The sequence below is a fragment of the Cupressus sempervirens genome, chromosome 2 (assembly GCF_028749045.1).
Source record: "Cupressus sempervirens isolate cs-2001-9-10 chromosome 2, ASM2874904v1, whole genome shotgun sequence".
Taxonomy (NCBI): Eukaryota; Viridiplantae; Streptophyta; class Pinopsida; order Cupressales; family Cupressaceae; genus Cupressus; species Cupressus sempervirens.
Genome location: NC_143119.1, coordinates 510,654,898 through 510,674,685, shown reverse-complemented (window position 1 = coordinate 510,674,685; position 19,788 = coordinate 510,654,898). Strand labels below are relative to the sequence as shown.

The following is a 19,788-nucleotide window of genomic DNA, read 5'->3' as shown; positions in this document are numbered from 1 at the left end:
AGTGAGGTTTTTTAAATTACCATTACAAGTTGTTTGGAAGGAATTTGCTGCCTGCAAATGGGTTTATAAAATCTACTTGCAGATTGGATAGAGACTTAAAAAACACTTGGGAGTGGGTTTTTAATTCCAATTACAAGTAAGAGAAAAAATTAGCTCTTTTTGGCAAGATAAGATTACAAACAGGGTTTCTAATTCCGTCGTCAAGTGGGCAAAATCACACTCTTGAAGTTCTTTCTTGAGGGGAAGATCTTTGTATAGCAACTTGCATCTTTTGGGGCAAGAACTCGTATTGTTTTGAGAAACAGTACTCTTATACAAATACTCAAAAATTCTGAAAATGATTTCAGTAAAACGTATATACAAAACAAGAACAAAAGGAAAACAAAAGAAGCTCTAGCTTGCACCAAAAAGAAAAAAGAAAAAGAAAGAAAATATCTTCTTCAGAATTTCAAATGTAACGGAGAAGAAGTCATGGACGTGTGAAGCAAATCCCCCAAATATTTGATGATTTTGAATCTAGGGAAAGATCTCACACTTGCAGCTATATAGAAAAATAATCTTGACTAAATCCTCATAAGAATGAATGCGAGTCTCAGTTCTCCATGAATACTTGACAAATGGCCATGAATGAGAGAATAAATGCTTGAGAATAGCACTCTAGCGACATATTTAACCTTGCAATACGTTGTATTTCATTGGGAAAGCAAGCCACAATGCAATAGAAATTACAAGTGACGCCTATAGAAGTACATTGTTTTTGTTAATGAAAACAAGCTGCAAATCTCTGATTTTTGCCTTTGGATGGGTTTCTCATCTATTTTTTTCAATCCCGTTTTATGCCTTAGATGGGCTTTAAGGAAGTCACTGCAAGTTTAAATGAGTTCTTTGTCTCATAAAATTGATATCAATGCCCAAGATGGGCTTTTCTTGCAATGTTGCAAGCAAGAACAACTTGCAGCTCTGCTTATTCAACAACAAATGCCCTATATGGGCTTTATGGAGAATGGTGCAAGCAAAACGCTGCCCTCGTACTGTTATTTGCAAGCATAGAACAACCATGGTGGGATTTTAAGAGCATGATACATATGAAAAATAGTGTTTTTATTTTTAATAAAAATGAGCTTTTGAACTCAAAATACATATGCAATGCTTTTAAAAATTTCCTTCAAGCACCATCAATGGGCTTTTAACCATGAACTACAAGTCATTCTTTACGCTCTTTTTGATTATATTATGGAGTTTTGAATTCAAAAGCCCACCTGGTAGGTGTAAGTTCATTAAAAACATTCTTTGATTCCAAGTACTGGTTTCTTATGCATATTTACAAGCATTGCCACTTTAAAAAGAAAGCCTGAAATGGAGCTTCAAAAACCCACCAATGCATTATAATCTGATTAAAGTTCACATATTCCCTTGCAAATATGTAATGATGGAGTTTTAATTCCATATTGCAAATAAATGACCCCCAAGATGATATGTAATAAATGACACAAAGCCGACTTTCATGAGTTTAAGAGGCCTTTGGTGGCCTTTTGATTCCACACTACAAGCTTTTAAATAAAGAACAAGAACCTTAGTCAGGCTCGAAAATCTCACCTGCAGGAAGCTTAATTTCTTATTATCTTTTAAAATATAGGTCCGATTTAGGCCTAAGATAGCTTGAAACAAGTGGAATTTTAAAAGAAACAATCCTAGAGAAAAAAAAAACAATCAATCAAAGTCTCAAGGGTTACCAAAAATTGATCACTTGCAGTCAAGGAAGAAAGACGCATCATAGCAAGAAAGACAAATAAAAATTTGATAGAAACCTTCAAAAAATTGGAACTTCAGATTAGGGTGGGATATTCCATACATCGATATGCTTTCTGACTGTTACATCAATGTTAATGTAGCAATTTACTGCAGATCAACTTGCTTATGAAATCTATTTAATCCTTCTTTCAAGATGACAGCAAATGATGCTTGATCATGTTCTTTTTGTTATTTCCTCTTTACCTTGATAATTACCAATGAATGATTATGATAATTATTTGATCATGTTTCCTGCTATCTTTACTATCTCATCTTGCAACAGTAATATCAACATGGATAGCCTTCACATATGATGGATGCATATAAGAATTTTCCTTGCTTTGAGGAATCGTGAACTATATGTGGTATTAACATTATGATCCATGGGTAAGTCTACTCAATGCCAGGTCTTCACTATGTATCATACTTTATGTTGTCTTGAAAAGGATGTCATCTTATGGATATGCCAAATATGGATTTAGTATCCATTACATTGATTCAATGTAATTGATAGTAGTCATGATTTACATGTTCATATGGTGGGTGTCCAAAAAATTGTCATAATTGATATCATATAAGCTCAATGCCTTAATCATATTTTGGTGTTATACTATTAAGGTACTTGATATCTGTAACCCTTGATTGTGTCACTTGATCTTAATCCATCTCAATATTTCATCCTCATGTGTGCTTATTTGACACTAGATAGGAAAATTGTCTTATTGACAAGACATCATAATTGTCACATTGATAAGGCTTCACGATTTGCCTTGATAAGATCTTGATGCTATTGACTTTATGAAAGAATACGCAAAACTACCTACTTGAAGTTCTAAATGCTATGTACAATTGGCCAAACTCTATTTTCCAACTACCTTGAGATGTTCAAGGTCTGCCACCCTTGATCACTTATGTGTTTAATGCTATCTTGTTCTTAAGTTAAAATGGGCACATCACAATGGCCTAATGGAAGAAAGCTTCTGGTACCTCCCTTGAACCATATATAACTAAAAATTGGGGCTAGAGCTGTCATTGCCTTTTCTGTCCTTTTTTCCTTTGCTTTTCTATGCTCAAATGTTTGAAGGGGCACTTTCCTTTCTCAACCTCTGAACTAGCTTCTATATATATTGTTATTGTTAACTAATCTATGTTAAGATATAAGGGTGAATGGTCATGTCTCTAATTACAGACATGACCATTCACCCACATACCCTATCATAGATTATTTATAACAAATGAATTCATTCTTGGAAATATCGAAATCAATAAATACAAAGCAAGATCTGGAGAACAATAACAGTTCTGTGATTGAAACATTCCTTATCTTTAGTAGTGCAAATACATTTGCAACGATCCTTTGCAACTCAACATGGTATCAAAGCCAGCCAAGCTGAAGATAGGCATATAATCATTGGAGAGGCCCACTTGATATTTTTCGTCAATATATCTAGATGGTAAAATTCCAACGACAAGTTGACTGTTGATTTTTATACTGATTCAAATATTTGAGAGTGCTATAAAATTTGGGAACTCTATTAGTTATTGGGAAATAAGTTGTGGGACAGGATTGAGCTAAGAAGAACTCTTTAAGGTTGGCCTCATGCCATAAAAATATTTATTGGTGTGATGTCCAAAACACTAATATAAAAATACATACCTATTCTACAATCAATATACTCCTTGCAGTGGATATATAACCAGTGATATGGTCGCAAGGAATATGTCTATGTTGGAAAGATCACTGATAGAAACATGAAGTCTTCTTGAAATAATAACGCTGATGTTCCAGCGGCATTGCAAAATTGGACAACATTTATAGCATGAGATAATATGCATACAAGACAAAAGTTCATTTCCAAAAGATTTCTGAAGTTTGTGGAAAGAATGAGATTATACCAGCCTGATAGGTGTTTGAACATACAAACAAAATAATACATTCTATATAAAAAGTGGTGATTCTTTATTAATCTTCCTGCTGGCAATCTGATAAATATTTGATGCATATAAGAGAGTTTGAGGGACATGTTTGATAAAGACAAAATAAAGCCATGTATTCTATTTGTATGCACAGATGGTATTATTTGTATGCTGTCTCAGGATTTAAAGATCACCAAACTCCCAAGCAGGTCCTGATAAAATAATAAGACTACCAGTAAAGATAAATACTAAATAGTTTTAGTTATTCGCTAACTATATGGATTCGACGGAAGATGTCAGTTCATCTTTGTTAATGACTGGGGTTCATAAACAATCCTTGTTTAATATTTAATTAATGATCTAGGCATATGCACAAATATAATGAAGGAAAATAGAGTATTGAATCACCTAATGAAGGTAGTGTTTGTTGGACGAGAATAAATATCCTTGTGGTGACTATCGTTGGAAACGAAATGCCATATCTATTGATGGATGTTATAACAAGAAACTTGAAGCCAGATAATTCTTGTCATAAGGAGGCCATTTATTTCCTTTGGCATAAAAGACATATTTGCTGGTGTAATAATCCTTGATGGTATCCAATAAGGATTCTATATGAGCCGGTGACAACACTTCTCTTGGTGATTCAATTCATGAAATCTCTATGCAATTGCAGGTGAAAGAACTCCCTAGAAAGAAAGGAAAAAAAAAACAATTATACTCTGTTGAAGCTAAATCAGTTTACAACATCTTAGATGAATATTGGTGGCACATTGCAATTCAAATTCCAATATCAGAAGTCTGGTTGAGTGAGTTTCCACAACTGTGAGAGTAGAGACCAGCATTAAGGAAAAGGATATTGTTGTTGGCTTAACAACAAACAATTAGTGCTAAATTTGGTGGAGCACTGACTGATATTGACATCTGCATGAGGGAACAAGCTAAGGATGGGTCATCTTCACTGTGGATTCAAGATCAATTGTGAATTGAAGTGTGGCTTCTAACTGAAGTGGAAGAGGATAAATAAGAGGGCTTCCTATATGTAGAACAAATTGTACAACCTGATTTATATCAGACTTGGACAGTGGGGGTCAAGAATTTGCATAGGTCATTAATGCATATCAAAAGATGACTGATATAATTAATAGTGTTGGAGGAGTCTTATATAGATCTTGTGGCAATGTTAGAGGTTGAAAATTTTATAAAATGGAATAAGTGGGAATTTTATATTTTTGGACAGGAATAATAACCAATGATTCATTCCCATTTGAACCATCTTTAAAGGGGAGATGTCAGAGAAGATACACTGTCAGAATTCCAATTTGATCCATCCTTAGTGGGTAGATGACTCAAAAGAGGAGATGTCTCTCAAACAATCTAAGAAGGCATTTTCTGATTTGATGCATATGGACCCTCATTGAAAAGATAAGAATGGTACATTAGGCATGCTGCAAATATTGTGCAGGACTCGATCTCATGTCATATGTGGATCATGCTAGACAATGTATTTTTTGAAGAAAGATAACTTCTATTATTGGGATTGTGCAAGATGAAGCATCTAGAGGATTTGTTTAAATTAACCACCAAGGATTATATTGGTTCAAAGGGAGAAGATCATGTCGATATGACTTCTCTAGTGACTAGGAAACCATAGCAATCAAGGAGTCTTGATATTCTACTAGAGGAAACCTTAAGACAAGGAGGTCGGAAGGTTGATATCACATTCAGAAAAAGGTCTAAGGCAACCTTGGATGAGAAGGTCAAGAGGTTGATGCATGTACTTGGAATTTCACATAGAAGCCACATTATCATGAATGTTGGTGTCACCAAGCCTAGGGATAAATCCAAAGCATATTACATTCACTAATGTTACTATGGAATCAGACAAGTACATTTATATGCGAAAAATTGTTGCCATGAATAATGTTGTGATGTAAACAAAGGGAGTTGCTAGAAAACCTGCCAAGTGGATCTTTGATGACTTTGATCATAGTGATTCAGAGGGAATAGACTATGAAGATGTGTTCTGGACAAGGTACATTATCACTGAAGAAATATTTGTCGTCAGTATAAATTGTGTAGTCGACAGGGATGATGTCGTCAGTAAATATTGTGTAGTTGACGAGTTCATGTCGTTGGTAAAGATTTTGTAGTTGACGGGTAGATTAGTATTGTTATGTAGCTGACGGACCCCTTCGGAAAGGTTCGGTGGGAAATATTTTCTACCCCATCTGGGATCATTGTAAATCATCATTTGTATGTAATCTCTTGGCATATGCGAATAATAAAAGGAGGACTGCTATTCTTGTTCATTGTCTGTGTGCATTAATCCATTGATCTATGCGGTAAACATTTGGCGCCGTTGCCTGATGGACCTAGAACAAAGGCTGGAACATGACTAATGCCGAATCAGTGAAACTGTAATGTCTCCTTTTTAGCATTCATAGCATGATGTTGTCGTTAGCCTATTTTCCCACAGTCCCGTAGGCTAACCAGGACATTAAAGGGACTTAGAGGCCATTTGGCCTAGATAGTTTTAGTTGCAGGTCTTTCTGAGGGGTTTTGAGGCAACTTTGAGCGTGCGTACTTACTATTTATAGTAAGTCATCTTGGACATGGTCGGACATCCAGTGGCAGCGGTATGTCGATAGTAATTGTTTAAAATCGACAAGAAGACTTGTTTATCATTGATAAGATTTGTTATGCATTGATAAAGCTATTTTATAAAGTTAAATTTAAATATTTAACTTTATTAATGCATAGACTATAGTTTGTGGGAAATATTTAAATTAAAAGAGTCCCCTTTATTTTATAACACATTGAAGACATAAGTTACATAAAGGGAGTTATGTTTTATCCCACTTTGAGAAAACGAAGGATTGAGCTCTTGTGAGAACACTATAAAAGAAATGGAAGAGCTTCTTTTTTGTATGCTTGGATGAAGATTAATGTTATGTTGCTGGATATCTGATTATCGGGCTTGGAGGACGGAATCCCTCTTTGCTAGCATTCTCTTCGCTGTTGAAAGACACAATCAGGAGGATTAACGGTGTTTCCAAACACACTGGGTTTCATTTAGTGTTTTGCTACAATACAGATGAATAGTGTTTTGCTATAGTGTGCGTGAATAGTGTTTTGTTACAGTGCAGATGAATAGTGTTTTGCTACAGTGCGCGTGGATAGTGTTTTGCTACATTGCGGATGAATAGTGTTTTGCTACAGTGCGCGTGAATAGTGTTTCGCTACAGTGCAGATGAATAGTGAATTTGCTACAGTGCGTGAACAATATTTGCAACAAGTTTATTGTTTATTCTTGCTGATTTGGGGGTTTGGAAGGCTGCCAACTACATCTGCAAAAATACTGCAGCAACTAATTCCAGGTTTTTCTGTCAAATTTTTATACTTTTGCATTGTAGTTGTTGAATACGAGATTGATATTTGTCGCAGCATGTTAAACAATTGTATGAGCACATTTACATGGCAAAAATTAATATTTAATTAGCAAATAAGAAGTTTCAGATTTTCCTATATTTTTGTAGTATGTGTGCCAAGTGTTTGACAAAAATGCTATGTTGAATTATTAAGCAAATTGATTGATATAATAAAGTAGCTTGCAAGTTTCTTTATTTGGGAAAAAAATAGGGGAGAATACTACAGAAACAAAAATAAGCATACGTTGAAGGACAAAGATGAAATCCACATAGCTCAAGGAAATTTAATTTTCATGCAGCAATCTGAACACAGACGAAGGTTTCAGAAGATTGCCGACGGACATAGAAGCGTTGAGGAATTGTTGGAGGAGACTCACCAGCGGGTGGAATTGGTGGAAGAAGCAAGGGAGGAATTTTTGAACTTGTATTCGTTGAGGGAAGAGAGCCCAGACAGAAGGGAATTAACCCGCACGACTGGGAGTGTCGAGGGAACACGAGCGTGGAGTGAACTCTTCGTCTGCGATATACTTTCGGAAGGGACAACTTCAAAAAATCCTTTTTCACCAAAGTTCCCTGCTGTTGATAAGACACCTGTACCAAAAAACCACGGTGTGGGAGTACAGAGCGTCGGTGTGGGAGTGCAAAGTCATGGTGTGGGAGTGCAAAGCGCCAGTGTGGGAGTACAAAGCGCTGGTGTGGGAGTGAACAGCGCTAGTGTCGCAGGACCAAACAACGCCTATGCACAAAATCTAGTAGTGATGGCGGGACCAAAGGAAAAGCTGTCAAAGTTTGATGGTGATGGTATGACCGATCCAATTCGACACTGTAAAACATGTGAAACGATTTGGAGGGCGAATGGCATAACAGATACAAACGAATGGGTCTGACAATTTCCGACAACCCTATGGGGTGTCGCAATTGATTGGTTTGCAGATATGGATCCCCAAAAGTTAACCAATTGGGACAACATTAAAAAGGAGTTTATTACAGAATTTCAACTATTGTGTGACGACAATGAGATCGTAGTGGAAATATACAACACAAAGTAGGGGAAGAATGAAACTATATGAGTCTATGCCAAGAAATTAAAAGACTTAATAAATAAAATGGAAAATAAGCCGGCAGATGGACCGCAAAAAAGATGGTTCACTGAAGGCCTACGACCAAAGTTGCGGAAGAAGATGAAGATTGTGCTGCTATCGTCATACACTGAAGCATACAATCGGGCGATGAACTTGGAAAGTGAGCAGAAAACGAAGAAGAAGAAGAGTAGCTCATCCGAGTTAGAGGACAATGAGTCTTTGGAAGAAAAGAGTAGCGATGATGAAAACAATAGGAAGAAGGTCCGAGCTCTCCAGAAGGACATGATCTAGATGATGAAGGAATTCAAGAACATGCAGAAAGAAACAAAGGGAAGCGAGCTATGGTGCACGGAATGTAAGACAAAAGGTCACACAAAAGGATCCTGTCCAAAGAATCAGTTCTGCGAGATTTGCTAGTTCATGGGACATTCCACAAAAGAATGCCTCTTCAATATGAAAACCAGAGGACCTCAACAAGTATTCCTAACACAGGAGGCTTCCGTGTTCGGTGGGAGTGGAAACACAGGTATGAAGGGTGCCACGTCCGGAGGGTGCAGAAATAATAGACGAAGGAAAAACAACATCAATGGGAACAATAATAATGGCAGTCGAAGTTGAATTCGGTACGATGTGAATGGCCGGCTGATGGATCAATGCCAAGCATGTAATTTGTGGGGCCACTTTGCCCAAGACTATACAATGGCAAACACTCCAAAATTATTATGCAGATGGTGCGGACCCAACGATCATGAAGATGCCAAGTGCCTGAAGTCTGGAGTGAATTTGATCACTGTTGGGATGAACGAAGAGGAGGTACTGACAATCACACGGAAACAAGAAAAACTATACCCTGACTTGGCAGAAGAAAAGAAGAGGTTGGAGGAAGTATGAAAGGAAATTGAGAAAGTGACATAGGCGGAGAGTGCACACTTGAGGGACACCACAAGTAGCTCAACAAGGAACTGCGCGGAACAGAACATTGTACGGCAGATACTACAAATGGAGGTATCCATCAAAATCAACGGTCTGTTGATCACAATGCCTCGGCTTCGATCGACACTCACAAATATCGTGCCAACTGCTAAGTTACTAGGAGAACCAGGAAGAGGGAAGGAAATTGCTACAGGTGGAGAAGATCCAATGCTGCTAGCCCTCACATCGGGACTGCATCCGGCGGTCGTCGAGATGGGGATTCTGGGAAATGTGCTGATAGACACAATTGTTGACAGAGGGTCCGGCATGAATGTCTTACTCGAGGATACCTGGAAGAGGTTGGGACAACCGACATTGTGGCCACCTACATTCCAGTTGCTGACAGTGGACCAACACGACATTAAACCCCTCGGTGTCTTGATGGCACAACCGGTGACGATTGGAACACGGTCATTCCTACTCGACTTCGTCATCATCCCGTTGAAGAGGAGAGGGTACAACGCTATTTTGGGCCATGGATGGCTCGTGCAAGCGAAGGTCAAGCATGACTGGAAGAAAAATACACTATCAATGGAAAGCAGGGGACAATGATTCATTATTGATTTACACACACAAATGGTAGGTGAGGAGGCAACATCGTTGGATTTTGAAGGTGAAGGTGGGGAGGATGACGAGGGGAAGAAGAGAATGAAACCTGATGAAGAGGGAGTATTGAGACTGGAAGGAGGGTCGGATGAGGATGACCTAGACTCCTTGAACGGCCTTTTCCACTGGCAGATGGAGGATTACGAGCTCTTTTCAAGCTGTAATATGTTAAGGGTCGATAAAGGTGAGAAAGAAGAGGGAAATGAATGTCCGAAGGAATATAGAGAAGCGGAAGAAGGAAAGGAGGTTATGGCTGAAGCTAAAGGGAAGAACATACAATATGAACCCAGAAAAAGGAAAGATTCCACCGTACGATTGCACAAAAAGAAAATGTTACGTCGAACCAGGGATATAGTAGAAAGGTGCTGGCAGCAAGGAAAACACATCGTACAGTCTGCACAGGAAACAAAGAGGAAGGGCTTAATAAACACTTCAACAATACAGAGTGAAGGCTCTAAAATCAAGAATACAGCTATTGACAGCAAGGAATGGCAGCCGATGGAATTCATGGTACATAACATGGAAAGCCTGAGGGAAGGGTTGTATAATCTGAACAAACTCAAGGAGAAGCAGTTATCGGTACAATGGGCCACGGAGGTGATGTAGAACAGACGCAAAGCGTGGCATGATAAACACCTGAGACTGAACAAGTTCCAACCGGGACAGTTGGTGTTGAAGTATGACAGATGGAATGAAATCAAACCAGGCAAGTTTGAAGTCAAGTGGGTCGGGTCATACTGGATCGAGGAGGTAGATGATAATGGAACAATAAAGTTGTGGACTTTAAACGACCAAGAAATACCTGAGGCAGTCAATGGTTCGAAGCTAAAGATGTACCATGCCAGGAAGACTCCCTCGTCGTCATAGAATGTCGAAGTCCGAACGGTTCCCTCGTCGTCACAGAATGACAAAGTCTAGAGGGAGAGTTGAGTTTGTTGTATTTCTTTTTATAAAAAAAAAGGAAAAAGAAAAAAAACGAGGAAAAAAAATTAAAAAATAAAGTGAGGGAAAAGTCTTCTCGTGGACTCCCTTGCGGACAACTGTTCTGCAGGCAGAGTGTCTTGCGGGACTGTTCTGCGGACACCTGTCCTGCAGGCAGCTCGTGGACATTCTCCCGTGGGTTGTATCCTTCCGCGAGTTGGTTTTTGGCGGACTCTTTTTGTCCTGCGGCTCCAACCTCTCCAACTTCTTTTCCGCGGACATAGTATTGTGCGGATTCTTTTATTCCCCGCGGACTTGGTTTTTTCTTGACTTGCGGCGTTCACCTGTTCCTCTTTGCAGCTAACTTTCTCACTCCTGTGGATGCTATTTTGCGAGTTGGCTTTATTCTCCCGCGGGGTGTTTCTAAGCCCGTGGTTTCATTCTTTATGCCGCAACCCTTCTCTTTTTTGCGGATGAGCCTCAGAGTCTCATGGTTGGCATTTTAAACCTCCACCCTGCGGAGTTGTTTTTAACCACACCCTATTGATTCCTTCCCGCAGAAGCATGCAAGCATCAGACAGAGGCGACATTGGGTGGTACTCTTGGGGTTAAGACTTGTTCTTGGACGCGTGCAGCAGCATCTAAGCATAGAAAGATGGGTGAATAAGAAAATAACAGGTGTTAAACATACTCTTGCGGCAAAGATTTAGATCATGATTATCGGTATATGGCAGAAGACTTCGGTTTCCATATTTAGATCACCTTAAGAGAGAGTCTTCGAGGTGTAGAATGAGGTTGTGAAAAAGGCTAGTTGAGGGATTGAAGCCGGATCTTTGAGAAAGTCGACATTGGAAGCACTCGACAACCTGTGGCTCGCGTTCTCCACTTCCACGGCCTCTCTCTTCTCTCTGTAGGGTGTGCTTTGTGTAACGATGACTTCTCTTGTTTTAAATCTCTGGGGAAAGAAGACCAGGCTTCGTGGGAAAGTTCCAATCAGCTAAGCAGACATTGTCAGAACAAAGGAAGACAAAAGAAAAGAGGAGGAACCGTACATTATAGAGAGACAGAACAGATGAAAGAGGCACAGTAGCAGACGAGCAGAGGAAGGAGCGCAAAAAATAAAAGAAAGACGACAACTCAAAGATGTTCAAAATGAATAATGTATGATGCCGAGGGGAAGGGAAAGACATAAACAGGGATGAAACATAAGCAGTTGCCAAAAAGAGTGTGGGATCGGAAGAAAATTACAAAAATAGTGTGTTCCGTGGAGTTTTGTGTGGGTTTGAGAGTGCTAATTTGGTCTTGGCGGTGGGGGCGCTACCCCTCAACCCTGCCCTGTATCGCGACAGGGAGCATGCCTGGGGTTGCCTCTCGACCCTGCTGGGGGTGATGCCCCCTAGACGCCCAGTCGGTGCGGCTATCAGTCATGGGAAGTGTGACCAATTGATGAGACTTGGAGCTACTGCAGGCATGGAGTGTCTGTGTACCAAAGGCACTTGGAGCAGGTGTTGGACGTGAAGTTGTCTTGGTGGATGCATATAGAGCTCGGGAGGAGCCTATCATCTAGTTGAAGGCAGTACAACAACACTTGGCTCAGGGTACCTAGGAGTTGGAAGCAGAGAAAGCAACACAGGTGGCTATCAAGGTTAGCTTGATTAAGGAGACAGTATAGTGTTAAGTAGAGGCTATAGATGCAACATGATTTGGAGACCAGTTTGGTGCAGTCTGGGGACGAGTGTGAAAGTGGTGTGATAGAAACAGATCTATCTTGTTGTATTTAGTTAGTTAATGTATTTTGTTTGTTAATTTGTCTCGGATATTTTGTAATTGTCGTCCAGAGATGACTTTTTCTTTTGGGGGGATGATGTCGTTGGTATAAATTGTGTAGCCGACGGGGATGATGTCGTTTGTAAATACTATGTAGCCGACGGGTTCATGTCATCGGTAAAGATTTTGTAGCCGATGGGTAAATTAGTATTGTTATGTAGCCGACGGACTGCTTTGGGAAGGTTCGGCGGGAAATGTTTATACCTCATCTGGGATCATTGTAAATCATCTTCTGTATGTAATCTCTTGGCATATGCGAATAATAAAAGGAGGACTGCTGTTCTTGTTCATTGTCTGTGTGCATTAATCCATTGATCTATGTGGTAAACAATATCGACTGATATTCTCACCAAGTTTCCTACTAAAATAAATTTTGTTCATTTTGAGACTAGCTTGGAAATTGTGGAGAACGAAGCCCTTGCTATGAGGGAGTCTTAGTATCAGTAATTTCTTGAGATGTACTTAATTTAATTCTTCTTTGTGAGAGAGAAGTGAAACCCTTGTTCCACTCTCTGGGAGTAGTTATGATGGATTCGTGCTATGACATGGTTCATGGTGGATATCATGTGTGTGACGCCATGACAACACCACATGAGAAAATCTATGGTGACTTAGTGTAAACTATTTTATCATGTATGTGACTCCATGACTTTATAGGCCCCCCTTGTGTACATTATTGAAAGGTGACAATCTTTCAGATAATATACACTTGTATTCAACATTGTAAGGTGACGACTTTATAATGTTTACTATCATGATGAATATCATGTGACGTGATATTTGTATGTATGCCATGATAGTTAGTATCTCTTGAACATTTTTTTAGATATCATGAGACATGATATCTCTTGTAGATCATTATGTTCTTTATGAGATAATCATGGTAGATATTATGTGACATAATATTTGTGGACATGCCATGATATGTTATGGTAGACATCATGAGATGTGATGTTAGTGCACATACCATAACTAGGATATAAGAATGTCATGTTACTTGATGTTCTATATATTCCTTCGATATCACGAGTTAGGTGATATCTAAATTGTTGTACACTTAATCTTCCTTAGCTAAATGGAAGTGTTGATAAATGTAGCATCGGTCAAGATCATGTCAAATGCATATGCCAAACCAAAACTATTATTCTTGGAAGAATCTTGCATCTGATCAAACTTCATATAAGTTAAGTTTACCAAATCTGTATGTTCATATTATCTGTTGGATTGAGTATATGATTTATTCATCAAAACCGATCATATTGTTTATTTTCTCATTATATTGAAATGGACTGAGTATATAATCCTTCAAGATCAGAGGTCTTAAATAGAACTTAATTAGTGCATAATCACACCAGATTAGGATCATCTCATCATGAACCATCATGACTAGTCATTAGGAGATATACTATGAATAGTCATGATTGTTCATGATCTTGACCTCGACAGCACTAAATATCATGAGACTTGATATCAGTTAAAGATTATATCTTATTATGCTCCTTTATCATGGTAGATATTATGAGACGTAATATTTATGTATATACCATGTTTTTTTATTCTTAGTAGTAGACATCATGAGACTCTATGTTGCACATACCACAACTTAGAAGAATATCATGTGACTTGATGTTCTTAAGCATATTATATTTTTGATGTCACAAGATAGGTGATATCACTCTTCCAAATAAGGTGAACATATTGAAATATATATTTTGTCTTCCCTAGCTAAGAGGGAGTGTTAAAAGTATGTAGCATCGGTCAGCAACAAATCTGAACTGTATATATATATATATATATATATATATATATATATATATATTGTCATTACATGAGTTTGATGCTATTCTGATATTGTTTTCTGAATACAACTGATGCACTCATATATGTATATTTCATTTAAGAAGTTCACATGTTCATAAGATTATTGGCATGGTTGTAGATGCCGACCATTGTTTATCTCATATGATTATCGGTTTGACTGGAAATGTCAATCCTTATTTGGCATTATCGTTCATGCAAGTATTATGTGTGAGTTATACACAATAATGAATTGGTGTAATATTAATCAATCTGCATGAGCAATTGTCATTGTTAACTAATCTATGTTAAGATATAAGGGTGAATGGTCATGTCTCTAATTACAGACATGACCATTCACCCACATACCCTATCATAGATTATTTATATCAAATGAATTCATTCTTGAAAGTATCGAAATCAATAAATACAATTCAAGATCTGGAGAACAATAACAGTTCTGTGATTGAAACATTCCTTATCTTTAGCAGTGCAAATACATTTGCAACGATCCTTTGCAACTCAACAATTTTTTATGTTTAAGGTAAGGAAATGCCTCCTTCCCTTGAAAATATGTCATGAAGAAATTCTGAAATCATTGATTATCATTTTTATAGTGAGATGGAGTTGCATATACCTTTTTCGGGGGACATAACTGATGATTGTTAGACTCTGTTATTGACAAATGCTGAGATTTACTTTTGAAGCTGTTTGGATATATAAAAGGGATGAAAACTTAGCTCTTATAACCACTAGATTTTGCAAAATTGCAATAGACGAAACCTACAGAGTATTTGATTGCTCTTAAAATCTAAAAATGTAAATGGAAAAGATCAGAAATTTAATAGTGTGCATTTAATTCTAACCAGAGATTCGTCTCCATTTATGACATAATTTTTTGACATGTGATGGTGAGGTTTTTGCTAAAATTCTTAGAGTTTTATTGAAAACTTGCTGCTAAGATTTCCTATAAATTACTCCTTAGGCTTGACAATTCTGATTACTCATGAGGCCTGTGAACATTACAAGTTTTTTCAACTGTTGTTTCAGCTTTCTGTTACAAGAAAAAGATTTTAAAATATCATTCAGGAAAAGCATACTGGAGTGTTGCACAATGGACTGAAAACCTACATTCTTTGCAAAGCATGCCATATATTTTATGAAGTTTTCTGTTATTGAGCAGCAAGAGGATATTAATATTGATTGAATTTTTCTATTGTCTTAATTAATTAGTTTCCATTTTGACCTTTTTCTAATCTACAAATTGATGGGCCCTTTTGAGGGTATTGGCTTGCATTGCAAAGAATTTGTCAGCATGGAGATGAATATGGAAGAGATTATTTATATATCTCGAAATTTAGTTTTTTTTCCAGATGACTCATCTTGTAGTTGTTTCAGCAAGAGAGAGTAAGTAAATATTCTTTGTTGATCATGGTATTTTTTTTTTTCAGAATACATCATGGCTGGGATCTCTAATTAACACAGTTATAGGGAATATTAAGCTTGCTATTACAAATATCCATGTCAGATATGAGGACACTGAAAGGTTGGTTTATTTCTTGTCTCTTCTGTTGGATCTTTCATGTACACAATCGTCTATCTACTTGTTCATGTCATCCATACTGATAATATATCTGACAAAGGTTTTCTTCTAGCAATCCTGGTCATCCATTTGCAGCAGGAATGACATTGGAGAAACTTGCTTCAGTGACTGTTGGTGAAGATGGAAAAGAAGCTTTCATTACTGGTGGGACATTGGATTATATACAGAAGGTAGGTTCCATTCTTTTGGTTATCTAAAGGAAAATGATTATATGAACAATCTCTCTTATTATCATGTCTTATGGTTCATAAATATCAGAAGATTATTTCTATTTATTTGTGTAATTGCTGGTCTCTGTCTCATTTTCTTCATGCTTAATCCAATTATACTGTGGCGGATTGCCAACGATGGGAACAATAGTGATGAACTTCAATATCTAGAATTCAAAGAAAAAATTGTCTGCCAAGAATCCTTTCTTCACGACTATTTATAATTTTGTAGTCTGTGGAGCTTGAGCGGTTGGCTGTTTACTTCGACTCTGATGTCAAGCCATGGGAGATTGGTAAATCTTGGGAAGATTTGCTACCTTCAGAGTGGAGTGAGGTATAAATTTGATCGAGGAAAAGTTTTCACCTTTTCTTAAAAGAGAGCATTTCTTTTACTCCACTATATATTAACAATTATTTCTCTTAAGATTTTTGAACCTGGAGTCAAGACAGAAGAACCAATATCTAGTTGCTGTGCTTCCCAAGAACATAGTTATCTCCTGCAACCTATACGTGGGGATGCAAGATATGTCAAACTTGGATCTACAGATACAAGAAATGCAGACCAACCAATACAAAAAGCAATTGTGAACTTGGATGATGTTACCTTATGCTTATCGCAGGTAAGAATTTCTTTTTCTTTTTTTTCTTTGAGGCTATTTTTGATTTTCTTCTAAGAATGGACCATATTGGTTTGTGTTTTCTTGATTTTGCATTCATTCTCTTTTCAACAAGAGTCAAAGATTCTTTGCTTTACAGGCAGAATATCGGGACATGTTGAAGCTGGCTGAGAATATTTCAGCCTTTAAGCGTCGCTTAAAGTATGCTCACTACCGGCCTCTTGTGGGGGTCCATGCCAATGCCAAATCCTGGTGGCAGTATGCTTGTAAAGTGCTAGTTGAACAACAAAAAAGGGCAAGGTATATTTATGATGTACTCTTTGTGTCAGATATCCTTTTTGGCATAATTCTAAACGAGTCAATGTTCATTTCTATATGGAATCTCTTTCCATTTATATAATAAAGCATAAAAATAAGAAAGAAAAATCTTCAACAATTAATGTTGAGCTGACTGCTCCCATTTGCATTGGTTGAGTTGGGGAATCCTTCTCTGATGACATTGTTTGAGGGCTGTAATGTCCCGTGTCCCATCCTTCAGTTTTAGGACTGATTTATTTGAATTGAGTGCCTGAGACTTATTCCTATCAGTGACTTAATGACACAATCCCACAACAAATTCTGTCTTCACAATTATGGTTCTAGTTGAGTGGTCCAGATTGTAGGAAGTTAGATTTGCACATTGATACTTTGCTAGTTTTCACGAAGTATAATTAGAATTGCCATAGATCACTTCTACGAGACCAAGTAACATTTCCTTCAATCCTTCTAAGTTTAATTAACGAAAATGAATTAATCTGAAGTATCACTTTGGTTTATATATTACTTATAGAGTGAATGTAATGCTGACTTGTCAATGACAATTTCAAATGATTACTATTTTTTAGAATGATCTTCTACTTCCATTTGAACAATCCCCCCTTAATAATATTTGCTCCTCTCTGACAAAATACTCCAAATGTATTAGTTCACATTTTCTCATTCTCACGTTTGAGTCTTCTCAATGATATTTGATGCTGTTTATTTCTTGAATGATAAGATTCCAAATAGTTTTATGTTCTCCTCCACTTCCAACTAGTTTCTCTATTTGATTATGTCTTGATGTATGGGAGAAATGCCTGACAATGAATATTAGATGCTGACTATAATAAGATTTTGCCTCTGATTTGTTCCTATTTATCATACTTAGCCCTTGTATGAAAATGTATTGGAATCAATTATTTTCTCCTTGTTAGCCGACTGGATGGTCCCGACGGTGTTTCTGTAGCCGATGAAATGATTGTCGTCGGTGTTTTGTATTTTGTAGCCGACGGGTAAATAGTTTGTAGCGGACATAATGTTTGTGGCCGACGGACTCCTTCAAGAAGGTTCGGCGGATAGTATTTATATCCCGTCTGAGATCATTGTAGAGCATCTTCTGTCATCTTCTATTACTCATCTTATGAAGCATAATGTATGTCTGGCATATGCGAATATAATTCTGCTGTTCTGTTCCATTGTCTGTATGCGTTGATTTCTTTACCAGTACGGTAAACATTTGGCGCCGTTGCCCTATGAACCTGGAATGGGGAGGAATGAAGATTAATGCCAAATCAACTTAACAAGAATCAAAATAAGGTCAAGGGAAAAGATGGAATCCGTACTGCGCAAGAAAATTTAATTCTGGCACAGCAAGCCAAACGCCGTCGGAGATTTTAGAAGAGTGCCGACGGAAACCGGAGCACAGAAGATTTGTTGGAGGAAACTCGGCAACGGGTGGAATTGGTGAAAGAAGCACAGGAGGAGTTTTTTGAATTTGTGTTCGCCGAGGGAAGAGAATCCAGACGGAAGAACATCGACTCGCACGACTCGAAGTGCCGACAGAGCAAGAGCGTGGAGTGAACTCTTCGTCTGGGATATACTTCCGCAGGGGACAACTTCAAAACACTCTTCTTCACCAAGGTTCACATTTGTTGAGTCTGACGGTGTGGGAAAACAATCCGTCGGTGTAGGAGTGCAGTTCGCCGATGTGGGAGAGTAGTCCGCCGGTGTGGGAGTGCAGTTCGTCGGTGTGGGAGAGTAGTCCGCCGGTGTGGGAGTGCAGACCGCCGGTGTGGGAGAGCAGTCTGTCGGTGTGGGAGTGCACTCCGCCGGTGTGGGAGAGCAGTCCGCCAGTGTGGGAGTGCAGACTGCCGGTGTGGGAGTACAGACTATCGGTGTGGGAGTGTAGATCGCCGGTATGGGAGTGAAGAGCGCCAGTGTTGCAGGACCGAGCAACGCCTATTTACAGAAACCAATTGTGATGGCGGGACCAAAAGAGAAACTGTCGAAGTTCAATGGCGATGGTACGGCCGATCCCATTCGACATTGCAAAACATGTGAAACGATCTGGAAGGCAAATGGGATAACTGATGAAGACGACTGGATGAGGCAATTTCCGGCCACCCTACGAGGCGTAGCAATTGATTGGTTCACTGATACAGATCCACAAAAGCTAAACAGTTGGGATAACATTAAAAAGGAGTTTCTGGCAGAATTTAAACTGTTGCGGGATGATAAAATGAAATTGTAGCAGAGATCTTCAATACTAAGCAGGGGAAGAACGAAACCGTCCGTGTTTACGCCAGGAAATTAAAAGACTTGATAAACAAAATGGAAAGTAAGCCGACAGACGAACTTCAGAAAAGATGGTTCGTGGAAGGCCCACGCTCGAAGTTGCGAAGGAAAATGAAAATTGTGCCACCGTCGTCATACATGAAAGCTTATAATAGAGCATTGGACCTCGAAAGTGAGCAGAAAACAAAGAAGAACACTAGCTCCTCTGATTTTGATGACGACGAGCCTCCCGAAGAAGATAGTAGCGATGATGAAGGTAGTAGCAAGAAGGTCCGCGCTTTACAGAAGGACATGATCTGCATGATGAAGGAGTTTAAAAACATGCAGAAGGAGCCAAAAGGCAGTGAGCTGTGGTGCACGGAGTGTAAGACCGACGGTCATACTAAAGGATCGTGTCCAAAGAACCAATTTTGTGACATTTGT

General features: G+C 38.4%; 1 protein-coding gene across 2 annotated transcripts in view; it reads left to right on the top strand.

Annotated features, from left to right (window-relative positions):
• The window catches only part of LOC149573218 (pleckstrin homology (PH) domain-containing protein), a 380,091-nt gene that overhangs the window by 56,849 nt on the left and 303,454 nt on the right, over window positions 1-19,788 (top strand). For both annotated transcript variants that reach the window (XM_089814397.1, XM_089814396.1), the window contains exons 5-9: window positions 15,796-15,890; window positions 16,000-16,117; window positions 16,389-16,490; window positions 16,582-16,776; window positions 16,913-17,073. In XM_089814397.1, coding sequence (XP_089670523.1) covers window positions 15,796-15,890; window positions 16,000-16,117; window positions 16,389-16,490; window positions 16,582-16,776; window positions 16,913-17,073 — 671 coding nt within the window. The remainder of the gene's footprint in view (window positions 1-15,795; window positions 15,891-15,999; window positions 16,118-16,388; window positions 16,491-16,581; window positions 16,777-16,912; window positions 17,074-19,788) is intronic.